Source organism: Pristiophorus japonicus, chromosome 8, assembly GCF_044704955.1.
Source record: "Pristiophorus japonicus isolate sPriJap1 chromosome 8, sPriJap1.hap1, whole genome shotgun sequence".
NCBI classification, from domain to species: Eukaryota; Metazoa; Chordata; class Chondrichthyes; family Pristiophoridae; genus Pristiophorus; species Pristiophorus japonicus.
The window spans coordinates 173,380,179-173,403,985 of NC_091984.1; the positions used below are offsets into that span (position 1 = coordinate 173,380,179).

A 23,807-nucleotide genomic window follows, 5' to 3' on the forward strand; every position below is an offset into this window, starting at 1 on the left:
TTTGGTTGTGTGGATGCTGTCTGTGTTGGGTTTGGTTGTGTTGGTGCTGTCTATGTTGGGTTTGGTTGTGTGGGTGCTGTCTATGTTGTGTTTGGTTGTGTGGGTGCCCCCTATGTTGGGTTTGGCTGTGTGGGTGCTGTCTATGTTGGGTTTGGTTGTGTGGGTGCTGTCTGTGTTGGGTTTGGTTGTGTGGGTGCTGTCTATGTTGGGTTTGGTTGTGTGGGTGCTGTCTATGTTGGGTTTGGTTGTGTGGGTGCCCCCTATGTTGGGTTTGGCTGTGTGGGTGCTGTCTATGTTGGGTTTGGTTGTGTGGGTGCTGTCTATGTTGGGTTTGGTTGTGTGGGTGCTGTTTATGTTGGGTTTGGTTGTGTGGATGCTGTCTATGTTGGGTTTAGTTGTGTGGGTGCTGTTTATGTTGGGTTTAGTTGTGTGGGTGCTGTTTATGTTGGGTTTGGTTGTGTGGGTGCTGTCTATGTTGGGTTTGGTTGTGTGGATGCCCCCTATGTTGGGTTTGGCTGTGTGGGTGCTGTCTATGTTGGGTTTGGTTGTGTGGGTGCTGTCTATGTTGGGTTTGGTTGTGTGGGTGCTCCCTGTGTTGGGTTTGGTTGTGTGGGTGCTGTCTATGTTGGGTTTGGTTGTGTGGGTGCTCCCTATGTTGGGTTTCGTTGTGTGGGTGCTGTGTATGTTGGATTTGGTTGTGTGGGTGCTGCCTATGTTGGGTTTGGTTGTGTGGGTGCTGCCGTATGTTGGGTTTGGTTGTGTGGGTGCTCCCTATGTTGGGTTTGGTTCTTTGGGTGCTGTCTATGTTGGGTTTGGTTGTGTGGGTGCTGTCTATGTTGGGTTTGGTTGTGTGGGTGCTGTCTATGTTGGGGTTTGGTTGTGTAGGTGCTGTCTATTTTGGGGTTTGGTTGTGTGGGTGCTGTCTATGTTGGGTTTGGTTGTGTGGGTGCTGTCTATGTTGGGTTTGGTTGTGTGGGTGCTGTCTATTTTCGGTTTGGTTGTGTGGGTGCTGTCTCTTTTGGGTTTGGTTGTGTGGGTGCTCCCTATGTTGGGTTTGGTTGTGTGGGTGCTCCCTATGTTGGGTTTGGTTGTGTGGGTGCTCCCTATGTTGGGTTTGGTTGTGTGGGTGCTGTCTATGTTGGAGTTTGGTTGTGTGGGTGCTCCCTATGTTGGGTTTGATTGTGTGGGTGCTGTCTATGTTGGGTTTGGTTGTGTGGGTGCTGCCTATGTTGGGTTTGGTTGTGTGGGTGCTGTCTATGTTGGGTTTGGTTTTGTGGGTGCTGTCTATGTTGGGTTTGGTTGTGTGGGTGCTGTCTTTGTTGGGTTTGGTTGTGTGGGTGCTGCCTATGTTTAGGTTTGGTTGTGTGGGTGCTGTCTATGTTGGGTTTGGTTGTGTGGGTGCTGTCTATGTTGGAGTTTGGTTGTGTGGGCGCTCCCTATGTTGGAGTTTGGTTGGGTGGGTGCTGTCTATGTTGGGTTTGGTTGTGTGGGTGCTGTCTATGTTGGGTTTGGTTGTGTGGGTGCTCCCTATGTTGGGGTTTGGTTGTGTGGGTGCTGTCTATGTTGGGTTTGGTTGTGTGGGTGCTGTCTATGTTGGGTTTGGTTGTGTGGGTGCTCCCTATGTTGGGGTTTAGTTGTGTGGGTGCTGTCTATGTTGGGTTTGGTTGTGTGGGTGCTCCCTATGTTGGGGTTTAGTTGTGTGGGTGCTGTCTATGTTGGGTTTGGTTGTGTGGGTGCTGTCTATGTTGGGTTTGGTTGTGTGTGTGCTGTCTATGTTGGGTTTGGTTGTGTGGGTGCTGTCTATGTTGGGTTTGGTTGTGTGGGTGCTGTCTATGTTGGGTTTGGTTGTGTGGGTGCTGTCTATGTTGGATTTGGTTGTGTCGGTGCTCCCTATGTTGGGGTTTGGTTGTGTGGGTGCTGTTTATGTTGGGTTTGGTTGTGTGGGTGCTCCCTATGTTGGGGTTTAGTTGTGTGGGTGCTGTCTATGTTGGGTTTGGTTGTGTGGGTGCTGTCTATGTTGGGTTTGGTTGTGTGGGTGCTGTCTATGTTGGGATTTGGTTGTGTGGGTGCTGTCTATGTTGGGTTTGGTTGTGTGGGTGCTGTCTATGTTGGGATTTGGTTGTGTGGGTGCTGTCTATGTTGGGTTTGGTTGTGTGGGTGCTGTCTCTGTTGGGTTTGGTTGGGTGGGTGCTCCCTATGTTGGGTTTGGTTGTGTGGGTGCTCCCTATGTTGGAGTTTGGTTGTATGGGTGCTGTCTATGTTGGGTTTGGTTGTGTGGGTGCTGTCTATGTTGGGTTGGGTTGTGTGGGTGCTCCCTATGTTGGGTTTGGTTGTGTGGGTGCTCCCTATGTCGATTTGGTTGTGTGGGTGCTCCCTATGTTGGGTTTGGTTGTGTGGGTGCTGTCTATGTTGGAGTTTGGTTGTGTGGGTGCTCCCTATGTTGGGTTTGGTTGTGTGGGTTCTGTCTATGTTGGGTTTGGTTGTGTGGGTGCTCCCTATGTTGGGTTTGGTTGTGTGGGTGCTGTCTATGTTGGGTTTTGTTGTGTGGGTGCTGTCTATGTTGGTTTGGTTATGTGGGTTCTGTCTATGTTGGGTTTGGTTGTGTGGGTGCTGTCTATGTTGGAATTTGGTTGTGTGGGTGCTGTCTTTGTTGGGTTTGGTTGTGTGTGTGCTCCCTATGTTGGGTTTGGTTGTGTGGGTGCTGTCTATGTTGGGTTTGGTTGTGTGGGTGGTGTCTATGTTGGGTTTGGTTGTGTGGGTGGTGTCTATGTTGGGTTTGGTTGTGTGGGTGCTGTCTATTTTGGGTTTGGTTGTGTGGGTGCTCCCTATGTTGGGTTTGGTTGTGTGGGTGCTGTCTATGTTGGTGTTTGGTTGTGTGGTTGCTGTCTATTTTGGGTTTGGTTGATGGGTGCTGCCCTATGTTGGGGTTTGGTTGTGTGGGTGATGTTCTATGTCAGTTTGGTTGTGTGGGTGCTGTCTATGTTGGGTTTGGTTGTGTGGGTGCTGTCTATGTCGGTTTGGTTGATGGGTGCTGCCCTATGTTGGGGTTTGGTTATGTGGGTGATGTTCTATGTCGGTTTGGTTGTGTGGCTGCTGTTCTATGTCGGTTTGGTTGTGTGGGTGCTGTTTATGTCGGTTTGATTGATGGGTGCTGCCCTATGTTGGGGTTTGGTTGTGTGGGTGATGTTCTATGTCGGTTTGGTTGTGTGGGTGCTGTTCTATTGTGTTGTCACACAAAGAGAAATTTATCGGAACATCCCAGGTGCACTTCATGTTATTTTCCATAAGATAAGGCAGATCACCCTTTCCATCAGTTAGATACCCTGTAGTCCAGAAAAATGAGCACATCTTTGTATCTCACGTATTAACCTCCACAGGAGAAAGAGGTAGTACTACCCTCTACCCTCTTGCAGCTGTCACCCATTTGCTCCAGGCATAGCATCACAATGGCCCTTTGCAAAGTTACAAATGACATTCTCTGTGACTGACCATGGTGTATTATCTCTCCTCGTCCTCTTGGACCTCTCTGCAGCCTTTGACACACCGTGGGTTTCGAACACCACTTCTCCCATGTCCAGACTCGGTGGGGTTGGCTTACTTGGTTCCACTCTTATCTATGAAATCGTAGCCAGAATATCTCCAGCAATGGCTTCTCTTCCTGTCCTTTCAACATTTCCTCCAGAGACCCCAAGGATCTAACCTTGGTCCCTTCCTCTTTCTCATCTACAGGCTGTCCCCTGGTGACATCATCCACAGACACAGTTTCCACAAGCAGGCAGATAACACTCAGCTGTACCACTCCACCAGCGCTCTCAATCCCTCCACTGTTTTTGTGTTGTCAGACTGCTTATCGAACATCCAATCTGGGATAAGCTGTCATTTTCTTCAGTTAAACATTTTCTCCTGTCCCCAACACAAATTCCACATCCCTGCCACCCCCTCCCCAAACAATGAGTCTGGCTGAACCGGACCATTTGCAACCGCAGCATCCTATTGGGACCCTGAGCTGAGTTTCTGATCCCCTCCCTCACAAAGACCGCCTACTTCCACCTCTGTAACCTTGCCCCTCTCCACCTCTGCCTCAGCCCATCTGCTGCTTAAACCCTCAAGCGTGCCTTTATCACCTCCAGACTCGACTCTTCCACTGCTCTCCGAGACGGCCTCCCATCCTTCACCCCCGTAAACTTTAGTTCATCCAAAATTCTGCTGCCTCCATCCAATGCTCCACCCAGTCCTGCTCACCCATCCTTCCTATCTTTGATCTGCTACATTGATCCTCCAGTGCTTCCAAATTAAAATTCTCATTCTCGTGTTTAAATCCCTCCACAGTCTCATTCATTGCTATCTCTGTAATCTTCTCCATCTCTAAAACCCCCCTCAGAACTCTCCCTCCACAAACTCTGGCCTTGTGTGCACCTCCCACTCCCTCCACCCCACAATTGGTGGCCGTGCCTTCAGCTGTCTCGGCTCCACATTCTGGAATTCTCTCCCTAAATCTCTCTGCCTCTCTCTCCTCCTTTAAGACTCTCCTTAGACACCCTGTCGACCAAGATTTTGGTCACCCCCTCCTCATATCTCCTTCTTTAGCTTGACGTCCATTTTTATTTCATGACACCTCTGTGGAGTATCTTGGGATATTTTTCTACCTATGAAGCATCTTAGGACATTTGAGGCGCTATATAAATACAAGTTGTTGTTGCTGTTGTTTTAGAACACTAAAGGTGCTATATATATGCAATTTGCTTTTGAATTTAGCAGATTTAGTCATAAAATATGGTCTTTTTTCAGATATAATTCGGACGTGTCCTCCAAAAATAGAGGGGCAACTGGAGTAGGCCACTGGTTCATTGAGGTGGCTCCATTTTGTCAGCCACGACAGCTCTTTATCTTTTTAATTTCTATACCCTGCTCTTTCTCCGTATCATTGAATACTCTTACTCCTCAAGTAAGCATCTCAATGCCAGCTAACCTGGACATAAATGTGACTTGGAGGGATCTTCATCAAAATGGTGACTGTCAAATAGGGGAGTGACTTAAGACACTTATGTGACACCAGATTTGGTGGTAAAATTTCTGTGCTGTAAATTCTATGTAAGTTATGCATGATTCCTGAAAGGACACAGAAACCTTGGGACAAAGTAGCGATGATAGCTCAAACAGGCAGTGCATATTACAATACCTTACCTGGACACCATTTTTGGGACGATATTTAATTTAAAATTCGGTGAAAGTAGGCACCTTTATCATTTCTATACAGTCACTCATTGATGTCGCTCTGATGCAGACCAGCGGGTCGGATTTTGTATTCAGGGCCCATTCTTCACACTTGCTCTGCTCAGCTGCACTAATACAGCACCACCGCACAATGCTGTTCTCCAACGAGCTCCCTGACCAAAAACAACAGCACAAAATCACAGTCGGGAAATGCTCGACAGAATCTTCAATCTTTTCGCCCCCACAAATTTCCCTCCTAACCCGGTTGGATGTATTTTGGGAGGTTTCATCACATGACCTCCCGCCTCCAACTGACCCGCCCCTGCACTCCTGCCATTGGTTGCCCGACCAGCCCATCCGTCGACTGCTGATCCAGAAGACCTCAGGAAATCATTGGGCTCAATTTACCCCAGTGATTTGAGCCGTTTTTTTGGAGCAGGCTGCTCTTTTTGGCCTAAATTGAAAAACCAGTTTCCCCAATCAATTTGCTCCAGTGTAACTCAATTAGTCACAATATTTTTAGGTCAGTTTTTTTTTCAGCCATAGGGGGCGTAACAAGCCACCTACACCAATTAGGGAAGTTTGGCCAGCTGAGAGTTACTCCAGTTGGGCTTAGGCCAGCGTATGTGGCCTCTGCAGAAAAACCTTCCCTAGAGTTAAGGAAATCGGCGCAGCACCTGCCCAGACACACTGAAAAATTGAAAAACACATAGCACCAACTTACCTCCAACCCCGCCCGAAGGCTGTCTGGTAGAGAGAGAGAGAGTGTTGGGAACTGGCTGTATGCTTCAGCTCGCACTTTGTCCCTGGTTACCATGGAAGCCCGATCTTTCTGGCGCAGATCAAGGCTCCACCCCAAAACTAAAGGTCGGGTTAGGCCATGCCAAAATGAAGAAATCCAACGGGGAAACTTTGAATCTTTTTTTTTGCCGTACTTAGGCCCCAAAAAATCAGGCGTAAAAAAAATGCCTTGGGGAAAATTGAGCCCCTTATTGAGGGATGCAGGCCTGATGTAATGAATCTCTGGGCCCTTTTACTGCTTTGCTGCTCCTGGGGACTAAACTGGCAGAACATGGTGTTTCTCTGGGGCTTCAGCCAATTTCCCACCAAGGTTACAGCGGGAGGGCAGGAGAAGCCCTGGGAATTTCCAGGCCTATGTATTCCCCAGGTTGTAATGAAGAGGTGAAACGACCCATTAGCAAAGACCAGTAATTGGAACTGGGGTAGGAAAGAACGAAAGAGACATAAATTTGAGATTGAACCTGGATCTTCCTGTTCCATGTGACTAAGAAGAAACTGTTGCCACTGTCATGAGGGTCAACAACCACAACTGGTGGATGCTCAATGAGGGCCTTTTTAATGGGTGGAGTGGGCAGAACCCCACAGACATGGAGCACCAACCCATGGCTTCCCCAGCTCCCACCCCACCAGAAAATGGCTGGCCGGAGCAGAATCCTGTCCGAACTGGGTCCTGCTCAAATTCTGGCAACTGGGTCGGAATGTTTTTTGTACCCTTGGTCCTCTGCTTGCGAAATGTGCAAATGGGAACTGTGGAATTATAATGTAAACAAATCCGGCCACGTTAATCTTTTCTGATAATGTGGGAAACAATGTTCAGCCAATCTGATAGCATTACCTTCATGGCCCAGTCCTTTCAGCAGGGCGATGTAGTCTAACCCCAGCACCTGATTGATGTTGGCATCGTCCGCAAGAAGCAGCAACTTCTCGGTGGCGTCTTGAAACATCAGGTTTCTCCCGTTGAAGCCGGCCGAGCCGAATAGCCGGAACCGCCGGGACTGCTTTCCATTTCGCCCAAAGAGATGCTGCAATAATCACCGAGCCGTTATCCCCAAACCCTTCTCCAACACTCACCGCCGCAGAACGTTCATCTTAAGAACATAAGAACGTAAGAAATAGGAGCAGGAGTCGGCAATTTGGCCCCTCGAGCCTGCTACGCCATTCAATAAGATCATGGCTGATCTGATCATGGGCTCAGCTCCACTTCCCCGCCCGCTCCCCATAACCTTTTACTTCCTTATCGCTCAAAAATCTGTCTATCTCCACCTTAAATATATTCAATGACCCAGCCTCCACAGCTCTCTGGGGCAGAGAATTCCACAGATTTACAACCCTCTGAGAGAAGAAATTCCTCCTCATCTCAGTTTTAAATGGGCGGTCCCCTTATTCTAAGACTATGTCCCCTAGTTTTAGTTTCCCCTATGAGTGGAAATATCCTCTCTGCATCCACCTTGTTGAGCCCCCTCATTATCTTACATATTTCGATAAGATCACCTCTCATTTTTCTGAACTCCAATGTGTAAAGGGCCAACCTACTCAACCTATCCTCAAAAGTCAACCCACTCATCTCCGGAATCAACCTCGTGAACAGCCTCCAATGCAAGTATATCCTTCCGTAAATACGGAGACCAAAACTGCACGCAGTATTCGAGGTGTGGCCTCACCAATACCCTGTACAGTTGTAGCAGGACTTCTCTGCTTTTATACTCTATCCCCCTTGCAATAAAGGCCAACATTCCACTTGCCTTCCTGATTACTTGCTGTACCTGCATACTAACTTTTTGTGTTTCATGCACAAGGATCCCCAGGTCTCTCTGTACTGCAGCACTTTGCAATTTTTCTCCATTTAAATTATAATTTGCTTTTCTATTATTTCTGCCAAAGTGGATAACCTCACATTTTCCCACATTAAACTCCATCTGCCAAATTTTTGCTCACTCACTTAGCCTGTCTATATCTCTCTGCAGATTTATTGTGTCCTCACAATTTGCTTTCCCACCCATCTTTGTATCATCAGCAAACTTGGCTACATTACACACATCCAAGTCATTTATATAGATTGTAAATAGTTGAGGACCCAGCACCGATCCCTGCGGCACTCCACTAGTCACTCTTTGCCAACCTGAAAATGACCCATTTATGTACGTTAGCCAATCCTCTATCCATGCTAATATATTACCCCCAACCCCGTGAGCTTTTATCTTGTGCAGTAACCTCTTATGTGGCACCTTATCAAATGCCTTCTAGAAATCCAAATACACATCCACTGGTTCCCCCTTATCCACCCTGTTCGTTACATCCTCAATGAACTCCAGCAAATTTGTTAAACCTGATTTCCCATTCATAAAACCATGCTGAATCTGCTTGATTGAATTATGCTTTTCCAAATGTCCCACTACTGCTTCCTTATTAATGGACTCCAACATTTTCCCAACGACTTATCTTACTGCTTTTGGGAGACTTTCCAGCAGTAAGATAAGTTGTTGGGAAAATGTTGGAAAAGCATAATTCAGTTTGCTTTTCTATTATTTCTGCCCTCAGCGGAAACCCGAGGGTAAATTCAGTAGGCTCCCACATTCCCACAGGGGCCCTTGCTCAACGCAAGCACCAGCCAGGGACCGGAACACAGAGAGCTAGCGCCGATTCTCTGCCCTTACTCCTTCAACCTAGGCTCCCTTCTAGGAGTGTGAGGTCACTTGGTAGACTTCAAACGAGGCAAGTGATTAGTTAGAACTCAGATTTACAGCTAAAGGGATCAAGGGGTATGGAGAGAAAGCAGGAATGGTGTACGGAAGTTGCATGATCAGCCACGATCATATTGAATGGTGGTGCAGGTTCAAAGGGCCGAATGGCCTGCTCCTGCACCTATTTACTATGTTTCTATGTTTCACTGCCCCCCCCATGATAATTAATATAAAAATACAGTACTCGGGGCAGAAAATTATCCTGACTTGGCCATCTATTGCTGTACCTTCATCATCGTTGCGCCAAAATCCTGGAACTCCCAACTTAACAGCACTGTGGAAGTACATTCACCACACGGACTGCAGCAGTTCAAGAAGACGGCTCACCACCACCTTCCCAAGGGAAACTAGGGATGGGCAATAAATGCTGGCCTTGCCAGCAATGCCTGTATCCCAAGAATGAAGTTTCAAAAATCACGCTGCTCTGCACTAGAAACCAAGTGGAAAATTTACCCCCAAGAGTTTCTTGGTGAGCACGATGTTTTAAGGAGGGATTTTAAATGACACTCGCCTACAAAACAAGGTGCTTAGCAGGTCTGTTACTTGAAAAAGAATCATGTGTCATGTTCATATCAGTAAAGACACACACGACTGACACATTGATGTGTCCTATCCCAATATCGCCCTGCTTTTGCAAAGGATTACCAGACTCATTTGTTAAAGTAAGGCTACTGTACTCCTTCAAGGTGTCACATGGTTGTTAACAGACAGATCATCAATCAAATAAAGCAGTCCAGGTCCAGTCACATCGCAGCAGGTTAATGTACCTGAGCCACAGCGAGAAATTTCCGTGTGATCTTTCTGTAGTTGTATCTGGTCACAATAGCATTCCCGGGCCCCCGTCCAAGGTTACATTTTCTGAAGTCCTTGAGATCGGCCTGGGTTCCATCAGTGCAAAGCAATTTGTACTTGGCTGCTTCTGATGATGGAGGAATTAATTGGATTAATCGTTTGTTATGGTCTTAGAAGGCACATAACAACGTACAGGTCTGGAAGAGAGCATTAGACCGTCTGGTGGGTCCCAAAATATCACACACCAATTTATCTCTTAAACCCTCAGTGTAAATCTTGGCTCAGTGGTAGCATTCACCTCTGATTCAGAAGGTTGTGGGTTTGGGTCCTACTCCAGAGACGTGAACACACAATTCAGGCTGACATTCCAGTTCAGTACTGAGGGGGTGCTGCACTGTCGGAGGTGCCGTCCATCAGGTGAGACGTTAAACTGAGGCCCCGTCTGCTCTCTCAGGTGGAGGTAAAAGATCGCACAGAACTATTTGAAGAAGAGCAGGAGAGTTCTCCTGGTGTCCTGGTTGTAATGCATGCAGCTGTGAGTACGCTCACAGGTTTGTAGAGCTGTTGAGGGGGCACTTGTATATATTTGTGTTTTAGTGCCCAAAAAACCCCCACAAAACCGCCCTCCCCCCCAAAAAAACAAACAAAAAAAAAAGGGGCCTTGAAAAATGTTTGGAGTGTCCCCCAAATCAGGGGGCACTTGATTTAACTGTTTAATTTTGTTTTCCAACCAAAATAGTTGTAGAGCTGTTGAGTTGGGAGTGGCTTAGCCAACCATGTGATGTTCACTAGGCTCAATAAAACCCCAGCCAGTAGGGTTCGGGAGATCTACGATGAGGGAGGTGGTTGTGAGCCTCGTGGATGAACTGGTAATGTGTCATGTGATTGTTAAACCTTTTGCGAATGAACCAACTAGTTCTTAATAGTAATGTGTTGCTATGAATCCTTAAACAAAGAACCCATGAAGAAAATATATTAGACTGGCCAATATTCATCCCTCTTTTATTTTATTTGTTCCTGGGGTGTGGATGGTGCTGGCAAGGCCACTTTTATTGTCCATCTCTAGTTATCCTTGGGCATTTAGCTTCAATCATGTAGGGGCCTAAATTAATGGCCTTGCCGCCCACTGCCGCCCACTGCTGCCCACTGCCGCCCACTGCCGCCCACTGCTGCCCACTGCCGCCCACTGCCGCCGACATTCCTCCTCGGGTTGCGCCCAGTGCCAGTTTCGATCTGGTCTGGAGCGGGCGGGAGGGGAGAACCGCCGGGAACTGCCCGCTGACGTCAGCAGACGATCGAGTGGGGTAAGTGGACTGCCCGCCGAGATGCCAGATTGGTCAGGGCGGGAGTCGACGCCAGAACGGGGGTGGACCACTGCGAGGAGGCTGGTCTGTCCCCGATGGTGAGTATGAAGAGCTGAAAAAAAAGGTTAGTAAACAATTTTACATTTTTTCTTTGCAGTGACTGACCTTGATGGGGTCTTCTGAAGGTCTTCCGATGTTTTTTTTTAATGCTTTTTATTTGCAGCTCTTCGACCCTCCGTGGGCCCAACTCCATCCTCGGCGGCACTTGGGTGGCAAGTGCCTTTGTCGGCGAGAATGAGAGCTCTGCCGGCTGCCGCCCAGATTGATGGTGTACGTCCCTCTTTTGCCGCCGGCCGCCCTTTCAAGGACCTTTTTGCCAAAAACCCTGCCCAGAGTACCGTCAGGTATCTCAGCAGCCATCGGCGGTCCTTTGGCAGCCCTTGCCCTTCACCAATTTCGGCCCCGTAGTATGGGACTGGAATCATGTTTTGGTCCAGACCAGGTAGGAATGGTAGGTTCTCATCCCTGAAGGGCATTAGTGAACCAGTTAGGTTTTTATAACAATTTGGCAGCTTTCGTGGCATTATTTTCTAGTGCCAGCACACAAATGATCAGATATATTGAATTGAAATTCCCAACTTGCCATGGTGGGATTTGAACTCTCGGTTTCTAGGGTTACTTGTCCAGTACCATAAACATAACCACTAAACTACCATACTCCATGCAATCAATTGCTGAAGAAAATGTCCCTAATTTCAACAACTGGGTTACGCACCCAATCCTACTGATGATAAGACACCCAATATCGAAGCACCAATAACTGGCCTAAAGTTCTGTCTTCAACATTTGGGTGTAAACAGTGGTACCCACGGGGAGTCCCTGTCCGGTGATTGTCCATCAGAAAGTTGTGGGCTGCATGTGTCCACGTTTGTAATAGGCACTCCAGCAGCCGAGATCTCAGGCCCAAATGCTGAAGATGAACATCTAGACCGACTTGTCTTTCATTTATCTCTGTTTCTCTCTCCACAGGTGCTGCCTGACCTCCTGAATGTTTCCTGCATTTTCTCTTTTTGACACCAACAAAATTTGACACCGAGCCACATAAAGAGATATCAGGGCAGGTGGCCAAAGGTTTGGTCAAAGAGGTAGGTTTTAAGGAGCTTCTTAGAGGAGGGAGAGCTAGTGAGACGGAGAGGAGTGCATTTCAGAACTTGCAGCCTAGACAGCTGTAGGCATGGCCACCAATGGTAATGATATTTCAATACAAGATCATTTGCTTCAAATACATTCCCTGGTAACTAATTCCACAACTCTGTTGGCCTTTCTGTAAAAAGTCCCACCTGACTTCCCTTCCTATTCCTAATTCCTCATTTTAATGGATCGTAATATTTAAAATTTCAATTGTCATCTTGTAGTCTTCTTCCTCAGAGAACAAAACCCAAATTATTTTCCCCCCATAATTTAGACAGCTGCGCTTGCGATCACCATGATTGTTTCCCTCCATTCCCGTTCAAAAAGCAGGAATATCCTTCCCACAACAACTAGAACAGGACAAAACTCAAAATGGGGTCTGACTGGTGCTTTCTACAGGAGACTGCCAGTCTACCACTGACTGGTCACATTGTTTAACCTCTTCAAAGAGAAAGCTGTTACCGATTGTGGCAGCCGTGCAGTCTGCTGCTATAGCAGATACTGCCAAATGGGGAGCTAGAGTGCATCACAAATCTCTGGCTCGAGTACTCAGGTAAACATAGGGTATAAGCAGCCTTTCTGCACAGTGACGGTCACATTCAGTGTTTAAAATCCTGTGCAACACTAAATGGTTTTGCATTTTTAATGTAGAAGACTCTAATGATTGACTGGGTTTAAACTGCAGTAGCAGCTGATCTTGAAGGTAAGAGATGAGATTACTCATTGCACAAAATAAACCTGTCACCATTAAACTGCTTTCAATAAATACACTTGTTGGAAAAAAAAACTTAAAGGAAATAAAAACCTGTGAAGTGTACTTACCATCGACGTTAGCTAACGCTGTATTGTCCAGAAAGGCAACATCACTATTTCCTTGTTCTAAACACCTGCAACAAAATGTCAGCAAATATAATCTTCCGAGTCACTGTGTACTTGATTTAAACACAGAGTTCTGCCAATTTTCTCCCCTCCGCTCCTAAATCATAATCTGGAGTACCATTTTGATCTGCGGTTGACAAGGCATCTCCTTGGGTTAAATCTTACTCTTGGTCCGATTCACACTGACTCACTATGTAGTTGCATATAATTTACACCTTGCTGCATGTCCTCCCAACATTGTGGATGGACTTATGTGAGAGGCCAATGAATTAAGCTGCAGTCACAATGAATGACTGGTCTGAGACTGGTTGCTGCCGAGAAACAGCCAGCATCGCCCATGCCCGCCATTGCTGCTCATGCCCGCCAGCACAGCAGTGTACTACCTGCCAACTGATGCCATTGCACAAGGACCAGCCAATGGAATCGAGATCTAAATGTAGGGTTTAAAAATAGCACTGCGCGTTGGCAAGCATGACACCTACGCATCATCCAGTAGGTAGTCCTGTGCCGGAACTAGAAACTAGATAATGACCAGACAATCTGTTTTAGTGATGTTGATTGAGGGATAAATATTGGCCAGACCACCGGGGAGAGCTCCCCTGCTCTTCTTTGAATAGTGCCATGGGATCTTTTTTGTCCACTTGAGAGAGCAGATGGGGCGTCGGTTTAACGTCTCATCCGAAAGCAAAGTAGCTCTGACAGTGCAGCACTCCCTCAGCACTGGAGTGTCGGCCTAGATTTGTGTGCTCAAGTCTCTGGAGTGGGACTTGAGCTGTCAACCTTCTGTGACTCTGACATCTAACACCTTTTGAAAACTGAACAAGATTTTATTGAGACAGTAAAATTAGAGAGCAACCGTATACTACATAATAAGATTCAGAAGCATATTCTGCAGGGATACATTTAGAGACTTCCGATGTCAGGCTCAACAAGGAGCATGTGACAGTCTAGTTGGCATCGTTTAAGCCCACCATTTTAGGCAACGTACCTGAGAGCACCTTCAGAACCATAGTAAGGCTCGTTGTCGGTGGTTTCGCAGAAATAATTTCTGTCCCTGTTGTAGGATTTCTGGCCCTGGCAGAGCACACAAAGTTTGGGGAAGGAGATACCTGCCCCTGGAGCACAGGCTGCACTGAAGAACTTACTGGTGGCTGTGGAAGCAAAAGAAAGGCTATGAATGACCTACGAAAGGTTCGAGCACAAAGCATAGCCCAGTTTCCAATCCCAATTTCGTTATCTAGACAAAAGAAAGTTTTGAAAGGAGCAATGAGGCACGCGCTAATAAAGCGTTAAGTTTGTACCAGTTACTGCTCTGCACTGAGGTCACCTGACAGGCCTGGTTGTCCTCAGAGAACCAGCCGCTTCTTAAATCATAGAATGGAATCATAGAAATTTACAGCACGGAAGGAGGCCATTCGGCCCATCATGTCTGTGCCGGCCGACCAAGAGCTATCCAGCCTAATCCCACTTTCCAGCTCTTCGCCCGTAGCTCTGTAGGTTACGGCACTTTAAGTGTACATCCAAGTATTTTTTTAATGTGGTGAGGGTTTCTGCCTTTACCACCCTTTCAGGCAATGAGTTCCAGACCCCCACCACCCTCTGGGTAAAGACATTTCCCCTCAAATCCCCTCTATATCTCCCCACAGTTACTTTAAATCTATGCCCCCTGGCTGTTGACCCCTCTGCCAAGAGAAACAGGTCTGTCCTATCCACTCTATCCAGGCCCATCATAATTTTATACACCTCAATCAGGTCTCCTCTCAGCCTCCTCTCTTCCAAAGAAAACAGACCCAGCATCTCCAATCTTTCCTCATAGCCAAAATTCTCCAGTTCAGGCAACATTCTGGTAAATCTCCTCCGCACCCTTTCCAGTGCAATCACATCTTTTCTATAATGTAAAGGAGGAGAGAGCCATAGAGGCTTAAGGAGGGAATTCCTTAGCTTAAGGCCTAGGTTTGTGAAAGCATGGCCGTCAATGATTGGCAAAAGGAGCCGGGGATGCACGAGAGACCAAAATTGTAGGAGCGCAAAGATCTTGTGAGGTTGTAGGATTGGAGGAGGTTACAGAGACAGGGAGGGGTGTAGGATTGGAGGAGGTTACAGAGACAGGGAGGGTTGTGCGGCTGGAGGAGGTTACAGAGATAGATAGGGAGGGTTGTGGGGCTGAAGGAGGTTACAGAGATAGGGAGGGTTGTGAGTCTGGAGGGGGATACAGAGATAGGGAGGGGTGTAGGATTGGAGGAGGTTACAGAGATAGGGAGGGTTATGGGGCTGGAGGAGGTTACAGAGATAGGGAGGGTTGTGGGGCTAGAGGAGGTTACAGGGATAGAGAGGGTTATGGGGCTGGAGGAGGTTACAGAGATAGGGAGGGGTGTGGGGCTGGAGGAGGTTATAGGGATAGGGAGTGTTGTGAGTCTGGAGGAGGTTACAGAGATAGGGAGGGTTGTGGGGCTGGAGGAGGTTACAGAGATAGGGAGGGGTGTAGGATTGGAGGAGGTTACAGAGATAGGGAGGGTTGTGCGGTTGGAGGGGGATACAGAGATAGGGAGGGGTGTAGGATTGGAGGAGGTTACAGAGATAGGGAGGGTTATGGGGCTGGGGAGGTTACAGAGATAGGGAGGGTTGTGGGGCTAGAGGAGGTTGCAGGGATAGAGAGGGTTATGGGGCTGGAAGAGGTTACAGAGATAGGGAGGGGTGTGTGGCTGGAGGAGGTTATAGGGATAGGGAGTGTTGTGAGTCTGGAGGAGGTTACAGAGATAGGGAGGGTTGTGGGGCTGGAGGAGGTTACAGAGATAGGGAGGGTTGTGGGGATGGAGGAGGTTACAGAGACAGGGAGGATTGTGGGGCTGGAGGAGGTTACAGAGATAGGGAGGTTTGTGGGGCTGGAGGAGGTTACAGAGATAGGAGGGTTGTGGGGCTGGAGGAGGTTACAGAGATAGGGAGGGGTGTGGGGCTGGAGGAGGTTACAGAGATAGGGAGGGTTGTGGGGCTGGAGGAGGTTACAGAGATAGGGAGGATTGTAGGGCTGGAGGAGGTTACAGAGATAGGGAGGATTGTAGGGCTGGAGGAGGTTACAGAGATAGGGAGGGTTGTGAGTCTGGAGGAGGTTACAGAGATAGAGAGGATTGTAGGGCTGGAGGAGGTTACAGAAATAGGGAGGGTTGTGGGGCTGGAGGAGGTTACAGGGATAGAGAGGTTTATGGGGCTGGAGGAGGTTACAGAGATAGGGAGGGGTGTGGGGCTGGAGGAGGTTACAGAGATAGGGAGGGTTGTGGGGCTAGAGGAGGTTACAGGGATAGGGAGGGTTGTGGGGCTGGAGGAGGTTACAGGGATAGGGAGGGTTGTGGGGCTGGAGGAGGTTACAGGGATAGAGAGGGTTATGGGGCTGGAGGAGGTTACAGAGATAGGGAGGGTTGTGGGGCTGGAGGAGGTTACAGAGATAGGGAGGGGTGAGGCTATGGAGAGATTTAAAAACAGGGATGAGAATTTTGAAATCGAGCCGTTGCCGGACCGGGAGCCAATGTAGGTCAGCGAGCTCAGGGGTGATTGTTGAATAGGGCCTGGTGTGAATTAGGATACAGGCAGCAGTGCCTTGGATGAGCTCAAGTTTAGATGAGACGCACTTGCTGTTTTCATGCCTTTGAGCATCCTGTTGTGCAAGTTGTAACCACATCACACCTCCCAATCTGCTTCAATTCCCTCCTGTGCATTGTGCTTTGGTCACCATTCATTGACGGCATGCCATGCTGCTTATTCTCGCCACGCTTGCAAGTTGTGCTGGAGACAACCCAAATTATTCCAAAAGCAAAATACAGCGGATGCTGGAATCTGAAATAAAAACAGAAAATGCTGGAAATCTCAGCGGGTCAGGCAGCATCTGTGGAGAGAGAAACAGAGTTAAAGTTTCAGGTCTGAAGGGTCATCGACCCGAAACATTAACTCTGTTTCTCTCTCCACAGATGCTGCCTGACCCGCTGAGATTTCCAGATTATTCCACCGTGGCAATATTTTCCCCCTGTGTAATATGTGAGAAAAATAGATTGGAAAAGTGAATATTTCAAAATGGTAATCTTCTTAAAATAGACAGATCTACCAATCGGTTTTCCCCAAAAGGCGTGATAGAATTCCTTTTAGGGGATGGTCAAGGCAAAGGAGATGTTTATACAGGCACGGGGCTAGGCTAAAATGCCAATTAAAGCCCATAGCCTGGATTTTCCATGTCAGCACTCCAGGTGCTCACAGGGAGCATACATCAGGAAGTTCCGAGTAGAGCGCTTGCTTTGGGAGTCTCATGTCGGGCATGCAGACAATGTGGCCCGCCCAACGGAGTGCTCAGTGCTTCGATGCTGGGGATGTTGGCCTGAGCGAGAACACTAACATTGGTGCGTCTATCCTCCCAATGGATTTGCAGGATCTTGTGGAGGCAGTGTTAGTGATATTTCTCCAGCGCTTTGAGATGTCTGCTATATATGGTTCACGTCTCTGAGCCCCAGGTGGGCAGAGGAAACCCTCAAGGACACCCTCAAAGCCTCATCGATAAAGTGCAACATCCCCACCGACACCTGGGAATCCCTGGCCCAAGACCGCCCTAAGTGGAGGAAGAGCATCCGGGAAGGCGTTGAGCACTGGAGTCTCGTCGCCGAGAGCATGTGGAGGATAAGCGCAGACAGCGGAAGGAGCATGCGGCACCCATCCTTTCCTTCAACCACTGTCTGTTTCACCTGTGACAGAGACTGTAATTCCCGTATTGGACTGTTCAGCCACCTGAGAATTCACTTTTAGAGTGGAAGCAAGTCTTCCTCGATTCCGAGGGGCTGCCTGTGATGTTGACATCAGGAAACTCCACATCCCCTATCTGTGGTTAAAATGTATAGCTGGAAAATCACAGGCTGTGTTCAGGGAATTCCCGGACATGCGTTGCCTGTGTGACACCAGGATAGCTGAAGTGGATGGCTGGATCCACTTGAGCTAGCTGAAAGAGTTGATTGGCTGTTTTACCCCCAGTTGCCATGTGATATACAGCATCTATGAGAAGAAGCATCTTTGTAGGAGTTTAATTAGCAACCTCCTGCTCAGGGGAAACCAATCACTGAGGCGGCAATTCAAACTCAGCCTCTTCCTTTCCAACAGCACAGGGTTTCAAACCCCTAGGAAGTCCTTGAGATAGAGTTCCGACAATCTGTTCTCAGATTTGTAGGTTGTTCTGTATTTGTTCACATACGAGCATGATATTTCTGTTGCTGTGGATTAAAATTGCTTTCTGCAAAGATAGCACGGTTTTACTTTTGCTAGTTGACTATTGCTGTTAGGACGGGGGGGGAGGTCCCCGCAATCCGTCAATATTTGCAGGATTCCATGTCACAGTTTGATTTTACAATTCTCATTCTTGTGTTCAAATCCTTCCATGGCCTTGCCCCTCCCTATTTCTGTAACCAGCTCCAGCCTTTACAACCTTCCAAGATCTCTGCGCTCCTCCAACTCTGGCCTCTTGTCCATCGCCCACTTCCTTCACCCTACCATTGGCGGCCGTGCCTTCAGCTATCGAGACCCCAAGCTCTGAAATTCCCTCCCTAAACCAATCCGTTTCTGCCTCTCTCTCCGCCTCTGCCCCTCTCTCCGTCTCTGCACCTCTCTCTGCCTCTGCCCCTCTCTCCGTCTCTGCCCCTCTCTCTGCCTCTGCCCCTCTCTCTGCCTCTGCCCCTCTCTCCGTCTCTGCCCCTCTCTCCGCCTCTGCACCTCTCTCCACCTCTGCACCTCTCTCCGTCTCTGCCCCTCTCTCCGCCTCTGCACCTCTCTCCACCTCTGCACCTCTCTCCACCTCTGCACCTCTCTCCACCTCTGCACCTCTCTCCGCCTCTGCACCTCTCTCCGTCTCTGCCCCTCTCTCCGTCTCTGCCCCTCTCTCCACCTCTGCCCCTCTCTCCGTCTCTGCCCCTCTCTCCACCTCTGCACCTCTCTCCATCTCTGCACCTCTCTCCGTCTCTGCACCTCTCTCCGCCTCTGCACCTCTCTCCGTCTCTGCCCCTCTCTCCGTCTCTGCCCCTCTCTCCACCTCTGCACCTCTCTCCATCTCTGCACCTCTCTCCGTCTCTGCACCTCTCTCCGCCTCTGCACCTCTCTCCACCTCTGCCCCTCTCTCCATCTCTGCCCCTCTCTCCGTCTCTGCACCTTTCTCCGCCTCTGCACCTCTCTCCATCTCTGCCCCTCTCTCCGCCTCTGCACCTCTCTCCACCTCTGACCCTCTCTCCGTCTCTGCACATCTCTCCGCCTCTGCACCTCTCTCCATCTCTGCCCCTCTCTCCGCCTCTGCACCTCTCTCCACCTCTGCCCCTCTCTCCGTCTCTGCACCTCTCTCCGCCTCTGCACCTCTCTCCATCTCTGCCCCTCTCTCCACCTCTGCCCCTCTCTCCGTCTCTGCACCTCTCTCCGCCTCTGCCCCTCTCTCCACCTCTGCCCCTCTCTCCATCTCTGCACCTCTCTCTGTCTCTGCACCTCTCTCCGCCTCTGCACCTCTCTCCGTCTCTGCACCTCTCTCTGTCTCTGCACCTCTCTCCACCTCTGCCCCTCTCGCCGTCTCTGCACCTTCTCCTCCTCTGCACCTCTCTCCGTCTCTGCACCTCTCTCTGTCTCTGCCCCTCTCTCCACCTCTGCCCCTCTCGCCGTCTCTGCACCTCTCTCCACCTCTGCACCTCTCTCCGTCTCTGCACCTCTCTCCGTCTCTGCACTTCTCTCCGTCTCTGCCCCTCTCTCCACCTCTGCACCTCTCTCTGTCTCTGCACCTCTCTCTGTCTCTGCACCTCTCTCCGCCTCTGCACTTCTTTCCACCTCTGCACCTCTCTCCATCTCTGCACATCTCTCCGCCTCTGCACCTCTCTCCACCTCGTCACCTCTCTCCGCTTCTGCACCTCTCTCCGTCTCTGCACCTCTCTCCACCTCTGCACCTCTCTCCGTCTCTGCACCTCTCTCCACCTCTGCACCTCTCTCCGTCTCTGCACCTCTCTCCACCTCTGCACCTCTCTCCGTCTCTGCACCTCTCTCCACCTCTGCCTCTCTCTCCATCTCTGCCCCTCTCTCCATCTCTGCACCTCTCTCCATCTCTGCACCTTTCTCCGTCTTTGCCCCTCTCTCCACCTTTGCACCTCTCTCCGCTCCTTTAAGACGCTTTTAAAAATCTACCTCTCCTAATGTCAGTTTTGATTAGGCTCCCGTGAAGCGTTTTGGAAAATGTCACTGTGTCAAAGGCCATGTAAAAATGGAAGTTGTGGCAGTACAGAAACATTTGAAAACCACTGCCCCATTACCAGAGGAATTTGGGATAGTACAGTGATCCCTTGCAAATCATTCCAGTAGAAAGGATTTTTCCCATAACTTTCAAGATAGATGTTGCAAATTGGATTTGGGATAAACACAACTGGACCAAAAAGTGAGCAAAATTCACAATATTATTAAAATCAACTCCAAAACAATCACCGTTGCTTTGTATCAGAACACAAGTGCAACTGCAGCTCTGAAAGTGTTTGACAATCTGTTACTGCTCTTGTCTGGATCATTTGGATTTACGCCTAGACGGTAAGTGAGCCACATTATGTAAACGCACACTCTGGCGACACTGGTCTTTCAGAGAAGCACTCACTTGTGCTTTCTGCTGCCAAGATGGAAAAAGTGACAAGAAATAAGTGGTTTCCCAACACCATGGCTCCAAGCAAACCATTAAAAGCCAAAAAGTGAATAATCCCTTAACTCTTTGGGTGCAACAACAGAATTTCGTACAACACAATAAAGATGGTACTTCTTAAAGTTTAAAAGAATGAAAGACTGGGATATATAGAGTGCCTTCCACGACCACCGGACGTCTCAGAGCGCTTTACAGCCAATGAAGTAGTTTTCGAGTGCAGTCGCTGTTGTAATGTGGGAAGTGTGGCAACCAATCTGTGCACTGCAAGCTCTCACAAACAACAGTGTGATAATGACCAGATAATCTGTTTTTGTTATGTTAATTGAGGGATAAATATTGGCCAGGACACGGGATAACTCCCCTGCTCTTCTTCGAAATAGAGCCATGGGATCTTTTACGCCCACTTGAGACAGTTTAACGTCTCACCCAAAGGACGGCACCTCCGACAGTGCAGCACGCCCTCAGCACTGCACTGGAAGGTCAGCCTAAATTTAAGTGCTCAGGTCCCTGGAGTGGGACTTGAACCCACAACCTTCTGACTCAGAGGCTACCCACTGAGCCACAGCTGATGCACCTTCTTAAAGTTTATAAAGATATCTTCAGTGATTCAGTGTATTTATCGTGCATAAAAAAGAATTTGCATTTATATAGCACCTTTCACATCCCAAAAAACTTCACAACCAATGAAGTACTTTTGAAGTGTAATCACTGCTGTAATATAGGCAAATGCAGCAACCAATTTGCACACAGCAAGGTCCTACAAACAGCAATGAGATAAATAATCAGGTAATTGGCTTTTTAAAGTGGTGTTGGTTGAGGGATAAATATTGGCCAGGACACCCTGCTCTTCTTCAAATAGTGGCTTGGGATCTTTTTACATCTACTTGAGGGAGCAGACGGGACTTCTCATCTGAACGACGGAATGTCTAACAGTGCAGCACTCCCTCAGTGTTGCACTGCACAGGAGACTCAGCCTACATCATGTGCTCAAGTCTCTTAAGTGGGACTTGAATTCAGAACCTTCTGGTTGACAGGTGCAAATACGACAATAGCAAGTCAATGTACTGATAGTGTTGCCTACGTAAGAAGTCACTGTACTTCAATAGTAATTCATGTAAAGCACTTGAAATATTAAAAAAAATATAAGGCACTTTATCAGCCCAAGTATTATTTATAGTGCAGTGCGGGATCCCATTTTGAGTGAGATATAGAGCACCTCGCCAGGTCTTCCCAATTTGTTCTTGTTCTCTTTGGGATGGGGAGCCTTTCAGAGGGAGCTATTTGTCCTCCCTGAAAAGTGTTATCATAGAATCATTGAATGTTAAAGTACGGAAGATGGCCATTCGGCAAAGGGGATAAGAGTATAAAAGCAGAGAAGCCCTGCTACAACACTACAGGGTATTGGTGAAGCCACACCTAGAGTACTGCATCGAGTTTTGATCTCCGTATTTAAGAAAGGATATACTTGCATTGGAGGCTGTTCAGAGAAGGTTCGCTAGGTTGATTCCGGAGATGACGGAGTTGACTTATGAAGATAGGTTGAGTCGGTTGGACCTATATTCATTGGAGTTCAGAAGAATGAGAGGTGATCTTATCGAAACATATAAGATAATGAGGGGGCTCAACAAGGTAGATGCAGAGAGGATATTTCTACTCATAGGGGAAACTAAAACTAGGGACATAGTCTCAGAATAAGGGACTGCCCATTTAAAACTGAGATGAGGAGAAACTTCTTCTCTCAGAGGGTTTTAAATCTATGGAATTCTCTGCCCCAGAGAGCTGTGGAGGCTGGGTCATTGAATATATTTAAGGCGAAAATAGACAGATTTTTGAGCGATAAGGGAATAAAGGATTATGGGGAGCGGGCAGGGAAGTGGAGCTGAGTCCATGACCAGAATGGCCTACTCCTGCTCCTATTTCTTATGTTCTTATGTTCTGTCGAGCCTGTGCTGTCTACATCAGCACTTCAGCTAGTCCCACTCCCTGCCCTTTCCCCATAGCCTGCATTTTTTTTTCTTTCAGGTACTTATCCAATTCACTTTTGAAAGCTACAATTGAGTCTGCCTCTACCACCCTCTCAGGCCGTGCATTCCAGATACTAACCACTCGCTGCGTAAAAAAGTTTTTTCTTATGTCGCCTTTGGTTCTTTTGCCAATCACCTTAAATCTGTGTCCTCTGGTTCTCGACCCTTCCGCCATTGGGAACTGTTTCTCTCTATCTACTCTGTCCAGACCCCTCATGATTTTGAACACCTCGTATTCATCACGATGACTAATCCCTTAGGGTGGGACTTTACATTTGGGGGAGGTATTTTCTATGATGAAACATCAAAGGGTAGCTTTGAAACTGGCCATCAGGCCGTAAAACTGGCGATGTGGATTGGCCAACTCTCTCGGATTGTCCTGGAGTCACCAGTAATTAAAAATTAATGTCGAGGACACTGCTGTGAGCAACCCAGGGATAAAAATCATTTACAAAAATGTGTTTTTTCATTTTCTTTGTGCACTTTTGTTTATTAATTATAAAAATATTAGAGATGGGAAAATAAAGCTTTTTGACCAATTGGGTAAGAAAGGTTCACTTTCCAATTGGCGTGGGAAGGCATTGCACCTTGAAGAATGGATATGTCAGACATAGGAACAGGAGTAGGCCACTGAGCCCCTTGAACCTGTTCCGCCATTCAGTGAGATCATGGCTGATCGGCGACCTAACTCCATATCCATTAATACCTTTGGTTAACAAAAAGCTATCAATCTCTGATTTTAATTTAATAATTGATCTAATATCAATTGCCATTTACGGAAGAGAGTTCCAAACTTCTACCACCCTTTGTGTTAGAAGTGTTTCCTAATTTCACTCCTGAAAGGTCTGGCTCTAATTTTTAGACTCTGGCCTCTAGTCCTAGAATCCCCAACCAGCGGAGCAGTTTCTCTCTATCTACCCTATCTGTTCCCCTTAATATCCTGAAAACTTCAATCAGATCGCCCCTTAACCTTCTAAATTCTAGGGAATACAACCCTAATTTGTGTAATCGCCCCTCGTAACTTAACCCTTGAAGTCCAGGTATCAGCCAGGTCAATCGCTTCACTCTCTCCAAGGCCAATATAAAAGAAAGACTTGCATTTATATAGCACCTTTCATGACCACCAGACATCTCAAAGCGCTTCACAGCCAATGAAGTACTTTTGAAGTGTAGTCACTGTTGTAAA

The 23,807-nt window shown here is 47.9% G+C and overlaps 1 protein-coding gene across 1 annotated transcript in view; it reads right to left on the bottom strand.

Moving 5' to 3' along the window:
* sxph (saxiphilin) overlaps window positions 1-23,807 on the bottom strand; it is a 179,022-nt gene that overhangs the window by 63,279 nt on the left and 91,936 nt on the right. Inside the window, exons 8-12 of the mRNA XM_070888316.1 lie at window positions 13,911-14,073; window positions 12,866-12,930; window positions 9,524-9,675; window positions 6,851-7,037; window positions 5,239-5,387 (exon numbers count right to left, since the gene is read on the bottom strand). Coding sequence (XP_070744417.1) covers window positions 5,239-5,387; window positions 6,851-7,037; window positions 9,524-9,675; window positions 12,866-12,930; window positions 13,911-14,073 — 716 coding nt within the window. The remainder of the gene's footprint in view (window positions 1-5,238; window positions 5,388-6,850; window positions 7,038-9,523; window positions 9,676-12,865; window positions 12,931-13,910; window positions 14,074-23,807) is intronic.